This window comes from Muntiacus reevesi, chromosome 3 (genome assembly GCF_963930625.1).
Source record: "Muntiacus reevesi chromosome 3, mMunRee1.1, whole genome shotgun sequence".
In the NCBI taxonomy this organism is placed as follows: Eukaryota; Metazoa; Chordata; class Mammalia; order Artiodactyla; family Cervidae; genus Muntiacus; species Muntiacus reevesi.
In genome coordinates, this window is record NC_089251.1 from 36841390 (window position 1) to 36861883 (window position 20494).

Sequence of the window (20494 nt, forward strand, 5' to 3'; positions counted from 1 at the left end):
GGGTGCAACAGCATTAATGGAGTACTCATTTATATCAGGAAGTACATTCTGGGTTTTATTATGTGATTTCATTGACCATTAACCAAATACTTTCCAGTGAGACTTAACAAATTTCACGAACTACAAGATTAACGTAAAAAACTTGTGGCATATGAATATTTTAATATTATATCAATCTATTCCTCCATCACCAACAAGCAGGTTTGAACCTCAATCATTCCTCTTTGCCATTATAAATCGAGTGACAGATTATCAGACATATCACTGTATTTAATTTACACGTCAAATATGAAATCCTACCGCCTATGCCAAATCAATATTTTAACATATTTATAAAATCTTCACTATGAAAAGTAAAAAGTGGGTAATGTCCAGGATTTTCAGCTATAGAAAACTTGCCCTGAATCTGCAACTTCTGAAGACAAAATACTGTCACTGAGGCTAATCTCACTTGAAGTTTCCACAGATTTTTTTGTTCCAAAAGAGGTGAAAAGCAAAATTAAGTTCTGGAAAATAAAAGTTCATAAAGAAATAGAAAACACTTCCATTTCTCTTTTCTTTTCAGTCCCCTCAACTCAAACAGAAGGGTTTCTTCCAATGCCTTAGGACTATGTATACATTACTGAATCACGACTGCCGCTTCATTTACGGGGTTAAAACCCGATATCATCTGCGGCATAACCTAAAAGAGAAAGGGAAATATTTACCAAATTACCTGCTACTGCTGTTATTCTTCTTGGATTTGCTCCTCCGTTTTAAGGCATCTCTGTCCTTGTTATTGTATGGTAACATGGAGGCATAACCATGTTCAGCTTCTAGAAAACCGGAGGATCCAGTTAATGAATGAACCCAGAACAGTCAACACTCTCTCCCCTTCACAATATTTCCTTTTAAAAATGGATTTATTTTTCATTAAAATAAGACTGTGGAAATAATTAAAAGGAGCAAGGTGGAATTCTTAGAACAATGATTGTTTTTTTAATTGAGTGAATACCCTCAGTTCGGAGCAGGTGTAAGCATTCTAGCTGCTCATTGTTGAGAAAGACACAGCAAGTCTCATGGAGCCTGGGTTTCCCATTGGCAACGTCCAGCAGGTAGGTGTATATTAAGTGGGACCGGCCTCAGACGAAGGTGCGGGGCCAGACACCGGGAGCCGAGGACGGAGGATGCGGGGCAAGGGAGGCGCTGCTCCGCCGACTGGGAGACCCGGGGCCAGGCCCACTTGGGGGCGGACCGGGAAGAGCCGGGTGAGGTAAACCAAGTGCTTGGCTGAAGGGGCCCCGGGCACCCCACTCACGACGGGATGCGGAGGGGGAAGCGCTCAGGATCCCGGGGGCAGCGGTCCCTTTCCACTCCCATTCATTGACTTTGGGGCAGTGACGGCCTCCCTTCGGACCGCGCGTGAGGAAAGCTGGAGGGGTTGGGAGCGCTCGCGGGTCGCGCTCTCAGCTCCTCCAACCACCCCCGGAGCGGCTGGGCTCCTGGATCCGCTGCCAGGCCCCTCAGAGCTCCCGGCACTAGCTCGGGCCGGACCCCTCCCGTCCCCGTGCACCTCTCTCCCGTCGCTCCAGGTAGTCAGCCGCCTCCAGCAGCATCTGGATGTTCATCCGAACCGCCGCCGCCATTCTGCACCGGGGGCCGGAGCCACGGGACCAACCCCCACTGGACACGGGCTCGCCGCCGCCGCCGGACACCCGCGCCCCGCTGTGGACCCCGCAGAGCAGGGCTGAGAGAGCCTCTCTGGCGACCACGCTCGCCGGAAGGGGGAGGGGACCGGCGAGCTGGGCACCACCGACACCGTGACAGAACCTACAGAAGAGCAGCAGCCGCCACCGCCGCGGAGTGTTTATCCCCGACTCACCGTTCCCCCGCCCCCAGGCCCTTCTCTTGACAGGCCCACTTCGGCTGCATTCCTCATTGGGCGCCCTAAAGAATTCCCCGCCCCCGGACCTGTCCGATTGGGGGAAGGCACTACGGCCCCACCCCTCAGAGTCCGCTCCTCTCCCTGGTTGGTCACGCTTGACAAGGCCCGGGCTCCACCTCCTCTTTCCAATTGGTGACAGGATTCTCAACTCCGCCTCGTGCTCCTTCCCTGTTTTCCATTGGTTCTATACGGACAACCGGGCCCCTTTTTGCTTTGTTAGTATTGGCCAAGAGCTACAGAAAGCAAGCCACTTTGCCTGTCTCCCATTGGTGAAACCTTCCGACACCGCCCAGCTACGATGACGTCATCTTTGCCCTGGCTAGCCATCCCTGAATGGTTGGTGGTTAGACGCCGGGCTATTCCTACCCGAATCTGGCATTGGATCGCAGGGCTGACCCGGGCACCTAGCAGCGCTGATTCACCGACCCCGCCTCGGACCTGTTGCCGGAACCTGTCTCCGGATAAAAGTTCCGGGGATCTGCTGGACGTCCCTAGAGTGGAAGCTGGCACCGCGCTTCACCTGGGCGCTTTGCCCTGCTCGGGTTCGGGGCCAGATCCCCGGGCCTGCTAGCTGCGGCCCGGAGGTTCCAGGCTTTCCGGGGCCAAAGGTCCCGCCGATAGCCCGGTAGGGCGGTGGGCCTGGGGCTCCGGCTAGCGCCACGTGGCTGTAGCACTCGGCGGGGGAAACTGTCTCGTGTTCAGTGCTCGCCACCCAGCGTTTTTTTTCTCTCTCCAGAAAGCACTGGAATCGTGAGGCCGTACACCCCGCCCTGAGTGCTGGCCAATTACTCCCTCCTGCGAGTGGATTTTAACAGCTCAGAAACTTCCCGTACCTGCAGACTGACGCTGAATTCTGAGATTTGTTTGACATCTCTTTCAGAGTCTTTCCTTCCCTTTTAATTCTAGAGGAAAACATTCAAAAAGAATACTTCCTATTCAAGATGGCTATAAATAATGTTTTTGTGTGTGTGGTACCAATATAAATGTACGTAGAACAGAACTAAAATTTTTAAGAATTGTTCCTTAAGCTATCTGAGACCCAAGTTACGCTGTTAATATACTGACAGCTCCATTTTAAAAAGCTGAAATAAAACTCTTGGTAAATTGAGACTCCTTAATATAGAAATGAGTAAAGCATGAACATATTTAACAAAGTTTTAAAAAAGTTTATTGTTGCCAATATGTGAAAACAATAGCTTGTCAGGTAATTTACCTACATTATTGCTAATCCTCAATATAACCCCATTAGATAGGTTAATTATCTACATTTTGCACATAAGAAAACTGATGCCCAGAGAAGCTAAATGACTTTCTTATACATCCATTCAGCCAGAAATGGAAACTGAACCTAGATCTGTTTCACCCAAAGCCCATACTATAGGTGATAGTTTTTCTAAAAAACAGGAATTAAGAACCGGATCTCCATGAGTCACAAACACTGACAAACACGGGGGAAAGAAAGAAAAACATGTAATCATGATGGTAAGTTTTAAATATGTCTTTTCTCATGGTTGATAAATCCATTAAACTCAAAAGAAGAATAGAGTAACCCAGTCCTGACATATAGAACACATTTTCTGGTTTTAATGGTTAATTGGATCTAAAAGCTGATTCTTTACGGCAATTAATAAATACACTGAAGATAAAAGTTTTCAAAACACAAAAAGCTAGAATTGGGGATATAAGTTTATAAAAATTATAAAGATATTATTTTTAACTGCATGTTATTTGTAAAACAAATCTGAAAATAGTAATGAATATAGTTTTTACTGATAGTAAAAACACTGATTTCATTCTTAATTTTGGATTCTGTATACTTCTATATTTTCTCTTTGATTTTATTATGAACATTTAGCATCTCTTTATTCTTTCTCTTACCCTCAACTCTTTTTTTTAAAAAAGCCAGTCTTATTTCAAAATCATGATCCTTCCCCTGGAGTTTTAGCCTGATTGAAAATCACACTTATAAAATTAAAAAAGGAAAAATGGTTGAAATCTGAGTCAGATATAGCAAAGGAATCATTTAAACACCGACAGGTTTAGCTTAAATTCCAAACAAAAATAAATTATATAATATATAAAATCAGAGAATTACGACTAAGGAATGGACCTCTTTCTGTCAGCGGAGGGAGAAATCAGTAATCCAGTAACACCAACTAGGAAATTAGTTAGTATCATGAACTCCAAATGGTGTCTGATGCCACCTACTGGACATCAAGCAGTAAGTATAAAACAAAGGGTTTTTTCTTGTTTTTCTAGCAATTATTTTGTACAAATATATTACAATGACCAGTTAGATAATCTCAAAGTATAGATTTCGAAGAATTGAAATCCTAAAATGAAGAAGTGATTACCCCCAGCATTTGGCACTTCAAAGGCATTACACAAGCACTAACAGATGGATAGGCAAAACCCTCAAAATAAGAACTTGAAATTCCAGAATGTTTTAACCTAAATTTTATGACCAGAATTTTAAGTAAAAAGCTATGTGAAATAGGATAAACATAGGCTGACAACAGTTTATATCCTTGAGCAGGTATTAAGCTAAACTGATAAAACTGGAAACTAAAAATATATTGAAAATGGGAAGCACAAAAGATTGTATTTGTCAAATAATCTTTACTGTATTTTTTTTAAAAGCCCTAGTTTCCTTCCTCTGAGGGGTTTATACTCTAGGTGGGCAAAGGACAATATGTAAATACCAGTGCTGAATGGCAGGTTTATTAACTGCAATGGAACTTCTGACAGACAGGTACATTTCAGTTGAGTACCTCAGAGTGCAGAGAAGACAACTGTTGGTATTCTAATCCTTTAACTGTCTAAAAAGTTCCAGAACTGCTGAATGCTGAATTAAAAAACACTATTTATAATGACATTAAAATGAATTTTGTTTTCTAAGTTTCTGAGGAACTGATTTTATTCTTCGAAGTTGAAAAATCAGGACTGTGATTTACTGTCTTAGTATTAATCCCTTTCTTTGTGGCTACCTGGGACACTCTAACATTATATACATGCATGGAAACATCTCCAAGGCAGTGCTGAGTAAATAGCTGAGTTATAAGATGATCCCTGTAGCATATTATCTGTGTAAAAAAAAAAAGAAACAAACCAAATACCTCAAACTGGGCTTTCCCCCTCATTTCTAACACTAAGTCTGCTACATATATATATATATATGTATACACACGCATGCACGTCTGGAAGCAAACACTACAAAGGATTCACAGTGAATCAGGCCTGCTCAAAAGGGATTAAGCAGTCATGTTTTAAAATTTTTATAGGAAAAATGTGTTCATTTAAGAGTTGGATAACTAAAGGTTAACTTAAAAAGTTAGGGAAGTGGAATGAAGTTTAAGTCAGAAAGACAAATATCACATATCACTTATATGTGGAATCTAAAAATAAATGGTACAAATGAACTTATTTAAAAAACAAATAGTCACAGATGCAGAAAACAAACTTACGGTTACCAAGAGGAAAAGGGGGGAGGGATAAATTGGGGGACTGGTATTGACGAATTCATACTACTATATGTAAAATAGATACGAACCTCCTGTATAGCACAAGGGACTCTACTCAGTACTCCATAATGACCTATATGGGAAGAGAATCTTAAAGAGTGGATATATGTATAACTGATTCACTTTGCTGAAGAGCAGAAACTAACACAACATTGTAAATCAACTATACTCCAATAAAAAAAAAAAAAAAGAAAAACAACACTGAGAAGTCCTTAAGTGAAGAAATGTCACTAGATTACATTCAGGTACAGGTATTCGTTGAGTGCTTTACTGGGTACCAGGCACTTGTGGTGCTGGGGCTGCAGCAGCTAACAAGACAGAAGCCCTGCTTCTGAAAGTTCAGAGACAGTAATACAGAGTGTGTCAGGCACTGATCGACTATAAGGAAAACGAAACTGCAGAGGATGTGGAGAAACTGGAAGCCTCACAAATTGCTAGTGGGATATAAAATAGTGTGGTTGCTTTGGAAAACAGACAGTGCTTCAAAAAGTTAAACATGGAGTTTAACTATATAACCCAGTAATAGCACTCCTAGCTATATACCCAAGAGAACTGAAAACATTTGTTCATACAAAACCTGGATACAAATGTCCATAGTAGCATTATTCATAATAGCCAAAAAAGTGGAACAACCCAAATTCCCATCAACTGATGAATTATAAATTACAATGTGACATGTGGGGGCTTCCCAGGTGGCACAGTGGTAAAGAACCCACCCGCCAATGCTGGAGACAGAATTGGGTTTGATCCCTGGGTCGGGATGATCCCCTGGAGAAGGAAATGGCTACCCACTCCAGTAGTCTTGTCTGGGAAATTCTATTGACAAGGAGCCTGGCTGGCTACATCCATGGAGTTGCAAAGAGTCGGACACGACTGAGCAAGCACACACATCCACAGAACAGAGTATTATAAACTATAAAAAAGGGATGTGTGTGCGCTAAGTCCCTTCAGTCATGTCTGGCTCTGTGCAACACTATGGACTGTAGCCTGCCAGGCTCCTCTGTCCGTGGGATTCTCCAGGCAAGAATCCTGGAGTGGGTTGCCATTTCCCCCTCCAGGGGATCTTCCCAACCCAGAGATTGAACCCAAGTCTGTCTTCTGCATTGGCAGGCGGGTTCTTTACCACTGAGCCACCTGGGAAGCCCTTTAAGTACTGTTTATGACACAAGATGAATGAATCTGGAAAACACTGCTATGCAAAAGAAGCTAGACACAAAATGTCACATATTGTGTGATTCCATCCATTTGAAATGTTCATTTACATGAAAATGTCCAGAATAGATATACCTTTAAAGACAAAGTACATTTAGCGGTTTCTGGGGTGGAGGGTAAGATGGATGGGGAGGGATGAGAAGCAGCTGTTAATGAGCATGGAGTTCCTTTTGGGGATGATGAAAATATTTTAGAATTACTGGCAATAAACACATAACTCTGTCAATATACTAAAACCACTGACTGGTATATTTTTATTTATTTCTGGCCATGCCACATGGGGCTTGTGGGATCTTAGTTCCTGCAAGTTAGTGCAGAGTCCTCATCACTGGACCGCCAGGGAAGTCTCTGAAATGATATACTTTAATAGGTTGAATTTTATTTCAATTTAAAAAAAGCTAATAAAATAAATAAATAAAATAAGCTAAATAAAAAAGAGTAAGACAGGGTAAAAGGATAGAGAGCGAAGGGGAGGCTGCTGTTTTGGACAAGGTAGTCAGGAATGACCTTATTTTAAGCAGTGACCTGAACAATATAAAGAAGCTAACCATGTAAATCTGAAAGGTGGGAGGAGGGAGAGGAGGGATATTCCAGGAGGAAAGGCAAGTAGGAAGACTCTTAAGGTAGATATATATCTATTTTTAAGGAACAGCAAAGAGGCAAGTAGTGTGGCTGCGTGCAGTAGCAAGGGGTGAGGCTGCAGGAAGCCACGGTCCGAACTATACAGATGTGTTGACCCACAATAAGGACTGGTCTTCACTCTAAATGATAGAAAGCCATCAGAGGCAGAAGCAATGACCAGATGTACATTTATAAGGTTCACTCTGCTGCTAGGTAGGGAATAAACTGAGGCAGAAGGGAGGGAAGGAAATCTATTAGAGATGGCTTCTGTTAGTATAGGTGGGTGAAAAATGGTCAGATTTGATGTACATCTAATCACCACAATATACACTTTAAATATCTTAAACTTGAATTTGTCAATTATATCCCAATAAATATGGGGGAAAAAAGTTGTTGGATTCAAAATATACTGTTAGAGCTGAAGGGATTTCTAATGAATCAAATGTGCCACACAGGAGAAAGAGAGGAGCGAAGGATGAGCCTAGGGAGTTTCGCTCTGTGCAAAGGTGTAAATGGACAGGCCACTCACTGAGATGGGGAAGCCTGAGAGAAGATGACAGGGCAGGGAAATGAGAAGTCATTTCATCTTAAATTTGAGGTGCCTACTAATCCAAATACATCTACAAGACTGGAATTCAGTGAAACAGTAAGGCTAGAAGTACACAATGAAGAGCCACGGCAGAAGACATTTGACGCTTTGTGAAGGGATAACTCACCAGAGGCAGACAGGAGAGTCTAGGGGTTGGGCCCTGGAGCACTCTGACATTTGGATACTTAGAAGATTTGGCAGAATTTATGTCTTCGGAGAGGGGCAGCCTGTTAGAAGAAGACAAGAATGCTCCATCTTTGTTATTCTTACAGAATCAGATGATCTGATGGATAAAAGTTCCTTCAAAGCAAGACTTGATCTCATCTCTAGATCTTTAAAGATTTCTTCCTCTTCCTTTTCTTTGGTGTTAGCTCACAGAGAGTGAACCTATTGCTCTATTAGGTATTCTCAGATTATTTCTTTACAAAGTATGCTGCCTTGAGGATCTCAAGTTAGTGTGCTGAAATGACAATCATACCGAACACCACACTAAAATGACAATCTAAATACCCATTGTTTGATTTGGAGCATATTATTTCATTCCAGAAATTTTAGCTTCCCAATAAGACAACTGGGTGTGCTTTTCTTTAGATGTGCACAAATGTGATCAGAAACAGTCCTTATCGCAGATACTTTACAGATAGGCTGTATTTCGGAGGGTCAGGATATGGGAATCTACTCAACTCATTCGGCAAAAAGTCTAAGCAAAATAACCCAACTGCTTGGGGGAGCGACACTTGTGCAGTGGGTACTACAGGCTGACAGCTGATGTGGCGCATCTAACCAACCATAATTGCTACCCTTAAAAAGAGGCAATAAGGTTTCCCTGATGGCTCAGTGGAAGAGAATCCACCTGCCAACGACAGAGACACAGGTTTGATCCCTGATCCGGGAAGATCCCGTGTGCCGTGGAGCAGATAAGCCTGTGCACCACAACTATTGAGCCTGTGCTCTGGAGCCCCAGAGGCACAACTGCTGAAGCCTGTGCAGGGGTCCTGGAGCCTGTGCTCCACAAGAGAAGCCACTGCAGCGAGAAGCCCATGCACCACAACTACAGGGTAGCCCCCACTCTCTGCAACTAGACAAAAAGCCTGCAGAGCAAAAAGACCCAGCCTACCCAAAAATAAAATAAATAAAATCATTAGAAAAGGAGTTGGGGATGGACAGGGAAGCCTGGCGAACTGCAGTCCACGGGGTTGCAGAGTCAGATACAACTGAGTGACTGAACTGAACTGAATATTACCTACTCTGATAAGAAACAATCTTAAGATGTGGTAGTAAGTGAAAAAATAGGTGCAAAATAGAGTGTAAAGTTTGCTTAAATTTGAGTAATAAAAGACACGTATAACATATAAATTATATGCTTATGTATTCATGGAATATCTCCAAAAGGATGCAGTTAGCACATCATATTGTGTTCCATGTGTTTATATTGGTTACTCAACACTCCCCCCCACCCCCCGCCAAATTAAAAATCTAGCCACAAAGCCTCAAATATCAGTGAGACAGGACACAGAATAGGCAATGGTCATTAGAAAAGGAGATTCCCTCAAATAAGAAAAAGAAAAGTTTGCTGAAAGACAAATGGAGCCAAGGTTTGAAATTAGTATTTCACAAAAGAAATATACATGGCTAATACATTCTAAAAACATACACTTCCTTAGAAACTAAACAAAACCAAATACCATTATTTTAACCATCAGACTGGAAGCCTAAAAAAAAAACCCAAACATTCAATACTGGCACACGTATACAAAACAGGAATGCTCATACTTTACTGGTGATGCTTAGGTGTTAGCCTTCTAACCATACATGTATCAAAAGCCTTAAGCATGCACATAAAGGGTAAAGCATGCACCTTTCTCTCACCCAGCAATGCCACCTCCAAGAACTAAACAGGAGCAAATAAGGCAACAAGTACAAAAAGATACATGCAACAGGGATACTACTTCATGGGTGTTGTGTTTTGCTTTTTTCCCCTTACTCCTAAATAATCTACTCATAGCTTTAATTATAACAGCAAATCTTGAAGGGAAGCCAATGTTCACCAATAAAAGATTAGTTAATAAATTACAGTATAACCAAGTAGCTACTAAAACCTAAGTTTCCAAAGAATTTATAACAGCATTTAACAGATGTTCACAGTACACGGGAGAAAAAGGATTAGCAAAGAAAGCAGCATCCGGTCTCTTTGGCTAGGGGCAAGAAATATACACCCATAGGAGCCTGGAAATATAAATACCAAAATGTTAACATTCTGGGGGTAGATTATAGGTGATTTTTGTTTTTTTTCCCTACCTTCTGATTTCTCCCAAGGTGTTTTTTATTTAGATGGGAATACCAGACCACCTGACCTGCCTCTTGGGAAACCTGTATGCAGGTCAGGAAGCAACAGTTAGAACTGGACATGGAACAACAGACTGGTTCCAAATCGGAAAAGGAGTATGTCAAGGCTGTATATTGTCACCCTGATTATTTAACTTATATGCAGAGGACATCATGAGAAATGCTGGGCTGGAAGAAGCACAAGCTGGAATCAAGATTGCTGGGAGAAATATCAATAACCTCAGATATGCAGATGACACCACCGTTATGGCAGAAAGTGAAGAGGAACTAAAGAGCCTCTTGATGAAAGTGAAAGAGGAGAGTGAAAAGTTGGCTTAAAGCTCAACATTCAGAAAACTAAGATCATGGCATCCGCTCCCATCACTTCGTGGCAAATAGATGGGTAAAAAGTGGAAATAGTGGCTGACTTTATTTTTGGGGGCTCCAAAATCACTGCAGATGGTGATTGCAGCCATGAAATTAAAAGACGCTTACTCCTTGGAAGGAAAGTTATGACCAACCTAGACAGCACATTAAAAAGCAGAGACATTACTTTGTCAACAAAGGTCCATCTAGTCAAGGCTATGGTTTTTCCAGTGGTGATGTATGGATGTGAGAGTTGGACTATAAAGAAGGCTGAGCATCGACAAATTGATGCTTTTGAACTGTGGTGTTGAAGAAGACTCTTGAGAGTCCCTTGGACTGCAAGGAGATCCAACCAGTCCATCCTAAAGGAGATCAGTCCTGGGTGTTCATTGGAAGGACTGATATTGAAGCTGAAATTCCAATACTTTGGGCAGATGCGAAGAGCTGACTCATTGGAAAATACCTTGATGTTGGGAAAGATTGAGGGCAGGAGGAGAAGGGGACGACAGAGGACGAGATGGTTGGATCGCATCACCAACTCAATGGACATGAGTTTGGGTAAATTCCGGGAGTTGGTGATGGACAGGGAGGCCTAGCGTGCTGTGGTCCATAGGGTCACAAAGAGTCAGACATGACTGAGTGACTGAACTGAACTGAATAAGCACGTATTGCTTTTCAACTGGGGAAATACGGTATTGGGGCAGGGGGCAAAAAACACAGAAGACACAAAAAATCCAGTTATATTTTTTCAATATTCTAACTTTTAAACCTATGAAGAATCATGATATCTAAATCTATGGATGAAAAAAGAAAATGTGTAGGGAGATTTTTTTTTTCTAGTTATAAAAATATCAAATACAAAAGGGTAGAAATTATTGCTTTATTTGAGAAACTTACTTCCAAATCATTTTTATGTATTTTAAAAAGTCATAAAGAGCATCCAAGAGAAAAACATATATTTCCATAGGAATAAGGACAAAAAAATGGGGTTGATGACTGCCCCAAATGATATTTCCTAAAGGAAAAAAATGTAATATTTAACTTTTTTTCTTGAGGCAGGGTAAGTGAACTACACACATCATAAATAAAATTTTCTTACTTTACAAGGAGGAAGGACTGTGATCCTGTTTTTGATGCATATTAAATACAAAAATCCACTGTTCTTAAGATGAGGAAAAAACATCATTCTTCAACAGTTCAGCTCATGCAATGAAATCCAAAGGTCTGTTGAATCCACCTTTTCGATTCATGTACTGCCTATGATGAGAAAATTTATTTATTAAAAAAATTGTGGGTTTGTCTTATAAAAGAAATAATCATATGCTTCAGAAGTTAAACCTATAAACTATTTCTAAAATGGCAACGTCTATGGCAGTAAGTATTCAAAGTCAAAATCTAAACAAAAGTATTTTTGTTTAGATATATTTTCAGTATTATTTGGGAAGATTCTACAGACTTAAAAAAAATCAATCGAAAATCCATATTTAAGTAACACTAAACACCTACCAAGTTTAAGGAAAACAGAGAAGAGTTTCAAACGGGTACCTATCAAGCAAATCTGATTACACACTGTACTAGTTCTCCCCATAAGACCTTATTTGAAGGTAATTTTACAGTGGACTGTTGATTCGAGTATTTTAACTCACAGCAGTCTCAAATCACACCATTCATATTCCTAAATTAACTGAAGTATTAGTCTAAATTAACTGAAGTGATAAATGTAGAGAAAAAGACAATGTTTGAAGATGTCTTGACTTCTTGTTCATGCACTGAGATTTCAAGTATGGATTGGTTTGTTTTGTGGTATTAATAAAATATGCCTATACTTAACAGAAAGGTATTTATAGTTGAAATCCTTACATAATCAATTTAGATAAATAATTCAGGAGGAATCCATTTTAAAACCTGTAATTATAATGAAATTAAAGTCTAAAGACTTGAGATTATGCTATTTTGAAGAAAGAACTACTTATAATCTAAAATATTTAAGCCAACTACCCTTTCTCTGTAATAGTTTCTGGTTCACAGGTAAATTTAAAATTATTTTAACATACAACAATATAAACAAGGAAGATTAAATCAAGGAAAAATATGGAAACCTCACTAAAGTACGGGATTGTATAGAAAACTGCAAAAAAAAAAAAAAAAAACCAACTGCTACATTTCCTACAAACATGATTATCCCAAAACCAATTCTTTCCCAAGCATATAATTTATATTAGTTCAAACGTAATAATGGCAGTTATGCATACCTATACTTTCTCTTCTGAGACACATTTATGGCATAGGCATTTACAGAGCCATCCACCTTTTTCCCCTGGAGAAAAGCAAGAAACAAAAACCAAAACACACACACAAACAAACAACACACAAGAGAAAGAATATAGTAAATGACTTGATCAAAGAGCTGGATTCCACAGACCTCTTTAATGGCAAGATTCATTTAAGCATGACGTAGTCCAATGACTAAAAGAATTTTCAGATCCTGATGATATCCCCGAAACTCCCAAGTGTTGTAACTCTGTTCAAATTTTTAGTCACATATAAGCAAATACCAATATTCAAACCAACAAACGCTCATATGTATTATGTGCAAGGCATGAGGCATGCGGGGAAAGTAGGTAGCAGAGCCTCACCTTTTCTGGTCAGGGCATTCTTCAAAACCAAATACAAGTTATGGATATCTCCTCTAGAAAAATTCATATTCACAAAAATTTAACTTATGACCTGAACTGATGGGATTCTCAAATCAGTCACTATTCGTATATAATCCCATTTCTTGCGTAGGTTCTGAAATTTTGATTTTTAAATCAAGAATCAGGGTAACAGGTACTAATGTTGTATCACTTGTATCTCAGACTTTCTTTTTCATTAATTCCTTTATGGGTCTTCTGATTCAGCAAAATGAACTCACCACTTTCTGTACCTCATGCCTAAATGCCTTCTTAACTCCCATCCAATCTTCAACCCTCTGGTTCTTGTGCGTTCTTCAAGGCCCAAGTCAAATGACCCAGCTGCTAGGAAGAGCTCTCTCCTCTAACTCCCACAGAATGCTAACTGTGCTTTCCTCACAATTCCCTCATTTTCTACCCTCCATTTATCACGATGTCTAATCATGATGATAACATCTACATGATCACCCTGTGTAACATCACACTGTTGTTGTTGTTTAGTCACTAAGTCACATCCGACCCTTTGCAACCCCATGGACTATAGTCTGCCAGGTTCCTTTGTCCACAGGATTTCCCAGGCAAGGATACTGGAGTGGGTTGCCATTTCCTTCTCCAGGGGATCTGCCCCACCCAGGGATCAAACTCAAGTCTCCTGCATTTAGCAGGCTGATTCTTTACCACTGAGGCACCAGGAAAGTCTATTAATTTTTTTTACTAAGTTCAATTACTGAAGGCTGATTTTTGAAAACTATTTGTAGAGTTGTATATTTTCAGCTTTTTTTTTTTTCAGCTCTCTTCTTTGTCCATAAATAAACAAAACCAACTTTGAAATTTTTTAGAATGTTAAAATAGAAGGGAAAATAAGTGACTAATTTGGCATTTGAAGAGGTTCCACCATAGAATGATGATGAAATATTACAAGATACACATTACTGAAAAATACAAATGAGCTGAGAAACTATAACTGACAGTCCTGAAGTCAACTGCGTATGAATTAACATCCTTGTTGATGTCATTAAAAAAACAACTGACATCATTTGTTCTTGTGGTACTCCATAATTTTTATGGAATCTATAAATTCTCACCTAATTTTTCCTTTATAAACAAACATCTTCAGCACAGACTACATTTAAAAGTAGTGGCTCCATCTTTACATCTGAGTCTCAAGAATTCTAAACATGTCAGGCAATAGTAAAACCAAAAAAAAAAACCCCAAAAAACTAGGAATTCTAATAAGATCCTTCACTATTCTTCTAAAAACGGTGAAATTTAGTTGTCTCATTTTGAAAATATTTTTATTCATCCAATATATGTATTAATAAACCAGTTTACTTACAAAACCCTCACTGGAATAGCAAATAAGGAACTGGTATAGTCAAGAAAAAAACCTGATACAGAAATTGCATTAAATTTTAAAATGGGGTTCACATAACCATTTGTGAGAATCAAAAAGCTCATTCTTAATTTTCTCACCTCAAAACAGTCATGCCTCTGGTACTCCTCTTAGGCCACACACTGTCATTTAAAAAATACACAGGAATCCTACAGAATAACATTAGTTAGATGCTCTTAGAGCATCTGCAATTACCCCACTCCATTCATGACATAATGGAACACAAGATTAGGGGAAGTGACACCTCTCCTCAGAGATCGCAACTTCTACTTGCAAAACGAAAAGGACTTAAAATTCTATAAAGAAAGTTTTAAAAATATATTTTCTCTCCACACACACTCTCCTTGTCCATTCTTAATAGCTTCCTCTCACTTTCCTCCCTTCTTTCATTCAATTTTCTCTCTCCATCTCCCCTTTGCTCTATTTCTCTCTACCCCATCTCCCACTCCACAACCCCTCCCTCTTTTGCCTCCCCACCTCCTTATTCTTTTCAATATGATGGTCAGGGCTAGAGAGCATTCAAATTCCTGTCAATCCCTCTTCTTGAGTTATGAGATATGTATGCAGCTTGCAACGTCATCTTTATCTGGCAGCTGCTTTTCATTCTGTTTCATAGCACTCCCCTTTCCTACAATCCTTTCTTTGGTTAACCCTATCAGCCTGACACCTCAGAGTCATCACTGACTACTCACCTCCATTCCCACCACCACTAACTCTTGCTTCTGAATTGTTCTCAGTATTCCAGCCTCTCTCCTCAAATCAGACCTTCATCATCTTTCACTGCATGACTGGGCAGTTCTCCCAGTCTTTTGTTTGTCCTCCATTTAGTCTCAGGTCTTCTTTCTAAACATACATATATTCTGTTGCTCCCTTGCTTAAAAACCATTGCTTCCTCTCATCACCAAAATAATCAACTTATATTCCTCAGTATGGCTAAGGATATCATTCTGTGATTTGCCTCCTACCTCTATTTCTAGCCCCATCTATAGTCACTAGCCCATCAACACCCTTTCTCTAGTCACTGAATTTGAACCTCCTCCAATACTCTATGCTGCTTCACGCTGACAGGGCATCTCTGTGAGCTTTTCCCTCTACTTCAAATGATCTTCCTCCTCTTCTTTGTCTGATCACCTCTACTGGCCCTTTAAGATCTAATTCAAATATCCCAAGCAAATACTCCCTGAATTCCAACGCTAGTCCACAACTTCCTTCTCTTTGCTTTCAAATCCCTTCACACAAATAGTTACCGTCTTCTAAAAGAATAAACTTGTTATCATTGGGAGAAATTACAAGCGATAGTAAAATAATATTGAAAAATGGGGCAGATCAATTCACATTAAGAATACTTGACTGGCTACATGTTTTACTTACTTTTGTGGAGTCAAAGGAGGCAAATCCCATTAACTTCATCATTTCTATTTCTTCCTCTGTTTTGCCCTCTAAGTCTTCCTCTACAAAAATAAGTGATACATTTTAAACTAATTTTATACATAAAAAAGAGAGCTGGCAACAGATTAATAGTTGTTCCACTTTACCAGCAGAGAATATACTAAACAATTAGCTAAAGACTTGAATTTAATGAAAAATCCCTCAAACTGGACAGAATATAACTTAAGGTGCAAGGAAGAAGTGTGGTCTCCATCTTCCATTTTAAGAGATTGCTTAAAAGGATATGCTTGGCATCTTTAGGGAGGACCACCTTCAACATCCGACAGTGAAGATACGTCCAAAATAGAATATTGTCATGTTTTTAACTGTCCTTCCTGTATCAAGAGCACCAAATAACTAGTAATTAAGGTACAATTAAAACAAAATCTCAGAACCATATGCAGTGAACACTACGTGTGTGTGCACTCAAGTCGTGTCTGATTCTTTCACAACGGCATGGACTGTAGCCCGCCAGGCTCCTCTGTCCATGGGAGTTTTCAGGCAAGAAGAGCAGAGTGGGTTGCTTTCCTCCTCCAAGGGATCTTCCCAACCCAAGGACTGAACGTGTGTCTCCTGCATTGCAGGCAGATTCTTTACTACTGAGCCACTGCGGAAGTCCCTAATGAATACTGTCAAAAACTTAAATAGCTAAATGTTCAAAAATTATACTTAATTTGATAATTGAATTTCTAAACAAGGCTGTACATTTCCTACAGTGATTTATCTAATATTACCAGTTATCTGACGTTCTTTGCTCTTTGTTTCTTTTGTTTCTTTCTTCTCCTCATCTCTTCTTTCTTTCAGTCGAGAAGGGGAAGGAGATGTGGATCTATGTCGTCTTGGAGACCTAGTATTTAATAAGGAAAGATGTCAGAAACAGAGACATACCTGATGACCTGTGTTGACGAGCACAGATATACATGAGTGCATGAAAGGTAAAGGCTGAACAAAAGTCGGATTCCAGAGAAAAGAATTTGTTCCCCAAAGCAGAATGAGGAAGAAAGTTCTGCCTAGGCACTGACTATTAACAAAAAATTATTCATTGTTTAATTATCAGGTACACTCAGTATAGCTAGGCCAAAAATGTTTTTGCAAGGCAGAAAAAAGAAAACAAAAAGTGTATTTGATGGTTATTTAGAATCAGAGTCCACTTTTAAGATTCTTCCAAGATCTCACACTCTTGATTATATGGTTGACTAAACTATTATCACCAAAAGTTTATAAAAAAATAAGACTATAATACACAAAACGCTTATTTCTTACTCCTGCTAACTGCTTTTCATGTATTATTTCTCATTTATTCCTCAAGGCAACTCTACTATGTGGAATGTTATCAACCCCATTTTACCAATGGGAATGTTAGGTTTAGAATAAAGTGGGATAAAGTACCGCTGATGTCATGAAACCGTAAGTCCCTTTGTAAGCAATAACAACAAAGTCAAGAGCAGCGACTACGCAGCTGTGGTAAAACTTCTGCTCTGCTGCACTTACCTGGAACGCCTTCTGTGTGGGGAGCGAGAGCGGCTTCTTCTCCGATCTCGCTCCCGGGACCGGGACCTTTCTCGGCGCCTGCGTTCTCTTTCCCGGGACGTGGACCGGGACCGCCTACGCTCTAATAAAAACAAAATTGCAAAAAAAAAAAAAAAATTGCAGAGTCGAAAATTACCTCAAACATCTACTGGATGCTGAGCCGGCCAACAGTAATATAATGCAAGCCATTTCTAGATGTCACATTTAAAAAGTAAAGACACGAGATTAATTTTAACAGCATAGATTTAACCCAAACCACCCACCACCATTTCAACATGCATTATATATATATATATATAAACATATTCTTTTTATCCGCACTAACCAAGGAAAACCGGTGTGTTCGACACTTAAACAGCAGTTCTCAATTCGGATTGAGAACTTGTTAAGTGCTCGATAGTCCTCTGTGGTTCGAGGGCTCATTTAACTTTTAAGATAAACCCTGATTAGCTGAAGGTGATAGAAACCAACGAGGGGGCAGAATCGAGGTTGTATGCGAAATCGTCCCCTCTCACTGCCCCCTTTAGGGGGCTGGGGCCAGAAGTCATTAAGAGGTGAGCACCCTGAACGCAAACTCCTAAATGTCGATTTCTCTACTGTAAACTGGGAAGGAAACCCTGAGCACTTAAGAACCTGGCGGCAGCACATGCTGAGCATTACGGAGTGTGGCATCCATTCTCATGTTAGCTTTTAAAAGATAATATTTACCCTAGATGTCTAATTACGGGAATTCGGACGCAGGAGGGCTGGATGACTTGCACTCGGTCACCCAGAAACTGGAGGAACCGTGGCCTGACTCTAAATTCCCAAGCCACAAGTACAACAAAAGTTATTACAGGAAGCTGACAGAGTCGGCCAAACCCCAGTTGGGTAAAAGATTGCCTTCAAATCGGAGGGCTGAAGCGTGTAGGGCCCAGGTCTTCGTTCCCAACAGACCCCCTCTCTTCTCCTTAGAAGAGAAGGTTCCCCCCTGTCCGCGGCCCTTAGACTGGGAACCAACGTGGAAACGAATCTCCAACCGAGCCCTAGACCCTCAGAGTCTCTTCTAGACTCACCCCTCCGTGGGGAGCGGCTGCGGCTGCGACCCATTTGGAATCCTCCAGTACAAGTCGACCCGGAAACGGCTGTGCAACAACTTCCGGAGGGCCGGGAACCGAGCTTTCACCGCCGACTGGGAAACGTCCAAACGACTCGCCAGGGTTCCGGCTTCTAAAGAAGAGAGGCTGCCCCAACCTAATACCGCCTCATCCGAGCCCAGAGGTTCCGTTGAGAACAGAGTTGTCATCTCTGCTCCTCTAACCCCTCTTTCCTGGTGGCTTCACTATCTTTTCTCCCGTCTTTGGAGGTGGGCATTAGAATGTGCTTTGTTGTTGTTTAGTCGCTAAGTCGTGTCCCATTCTTGCTACCTCATGGAACCTTCAGGTTCCTCTGTCCATGGGATTCTCCAGGCAAGAATACTGGAGTGGGTTGCCAGTTCCTCCTCCAGGGTATCTTCCCGACCCACGGATGAAATCCTGTCTCTTGTATTGGCAGACGGGTTCTTTACCACTGACCACCAGGGAAGCCTCTGCTCCCTGTTGTTATTCTAGAAATGTAAGGAAAAAGCCATATATAAACCACCCTAACACAGTTCTCACCCCCGCCTCGCCCCCATTATTCTTTCCGACTATCTTGTCCATAGGCAAAAAATATTTCATATCAAACCAATCTAAACTTACCATATGCAAAGTTTTAAGTCCACATGGGGATGCAGTAGGGCGGGTCAGGAGGCAGAGGGAGCAAGGGGAAAAAAAGCATGACTGAGAGCTTTTGTTGAGTTTTGTTGGAGGGAATAGAAGAAACTGGGAAGCAGGCTAAGCAGGTTCTCTAAGACTGATCAGCGAATCTTGAGATTTTAAGGGCTGTCCAGAGCTGTTGGTACCTGGCCCTGGGATCTGTGGCAGAGAAATAATGGCTTGACTTGTGAGCTTGATAAAGGAGGTGATAGGAGAGTAGGGGCTTCCCATTGGCTGGCTTACATACTAAAGTCAGACTCATAAGGGGACTCATTTGCTATCTCGCAGAATTAGCTAGTCCTGGGAAGGGCAGTCTTGGCAAGGCCCCAGATGTCAAAACACCAGAAAATGCAAGCAATTAAAAAGGCATGATTAATACAGTTATTCACAAAAATATTTATTGCACACCTAGTACCAGAGGATTAAAAAAATTTTTTTTAACTTTAAAAATTTTTGGTTGCGCTGGGTCTTTGTTGCTGTACATGGGCCTTCTCTAGTTGCAGCCAGCAGGAGCTACTCTCTAGTTGAGGTGCGCAGACTTCTCAGTGCTGTGGTTTCTCTTGTTGCAGAGCACAGGCTCTAGGCTTTAGGGATTCAGTAGTTGCAGCAGGCAGGCTCAGTACTTGTGGCACATGGGCTTAGTTGTTACACAGCACGTGGAATTATAATGGATCAGGGATCAAACCCATGTTGCCTGCATTGGCAGGTTGATTACTATCCACTGTATCACCAGGGAAGTCCTGTACCAGAGGGTTAATCAATGAAAAAGGCAAGTCTGTTCTTGAGTACTTGCAGTCCACTGAGGGATACAAACAAGTAAACAGTATCAAGATGCAGGAGAGGGGCAGAACAAGATACTAGGAGTTCACATGAAGTGGATACCTAACTCGTTTGAGGGCAAGGGTTCTCAAGGAATGTGTCCAGGAGGAAATAATGTCCAAATGAGACCTTAAGGATAAGTAGAAATTAGCCAGGTCAAATGGGGTGACTTTTGTGGTGGGGACAGGGAAAGATTGTCCAGGCAGAGGAGACTGCATGTGCCAGGGCAAGAGGTAAGGGAGCAGATGGGCTAAAAGTGGAGACCTACGGAGCAAGGAGTGAACATGTGAAGATCAGACTGGAAGCCTTATAGGCTGTG

The 20494-nt window shown here is 40.9% G+C and overlaps 2 protein-coding genes across 4 annotated transcripts in view; both read right to left on the reverse strand.

Moving 5' to 3' along the window:
• The window catches only part of MXD1 (MAX dimerization protein 1), a 31784-nt gene extending 23740 nt beyond the window's left edge, over positions 1-8044 (reverse strand). The window contains exons 1-2 of one of the 3 annotated variants that reach the window (XM_065928996.1): positions 7995-8044; positions 716-815 (exon numbers count right to left, since the gene is read on the reverse strand). In XM_065928996.1, coding sequence (XP_065785068.1) covers positions 716-792 — 77 coding nt within the window. In that variant the 5' untranslated portion in view covers positions 793-815; positions 7995-8044. Of the gene's footprint in view, positions 1-715; positions 816-994; positions 1515-1552; positions 1850-7994 lie in introns of those variants that run through there. The other 2 variants (XM_065928994.1, XM_065928995.1) reach the window with 2 other exon arrangements.
• Positions 8045-11424: 3380 nt separating this feature from the next.
• Positions 11425-18750, reverse strand: SNRNP27 (small nuclear ribonucleoprotein U4/U6.U5 subunit 27). The gene is made up of 6 exons (XM_065927241.1): positions 18637-18750; positions 17543-17663; positions 16786-16898; positions 15995-16074; positions 12811-12875; positions 11425-11815 (listed from the first exon to the last, which is right to left on the reverse strand). The coding sequence occupies exons 1-6, from the start codon at positions 18668-18670 to the stop codon at positions 11761-11763; spliced, it is 468 nt and encodes a 155-aa protein (XP_065783313.1). The 5' UTR covers positions 18671-18750; the 3' UTR covers positions 11425-11760.
• Between the last annotated feature and the right edge of the window lie 1744 nt (positions 18751-20494).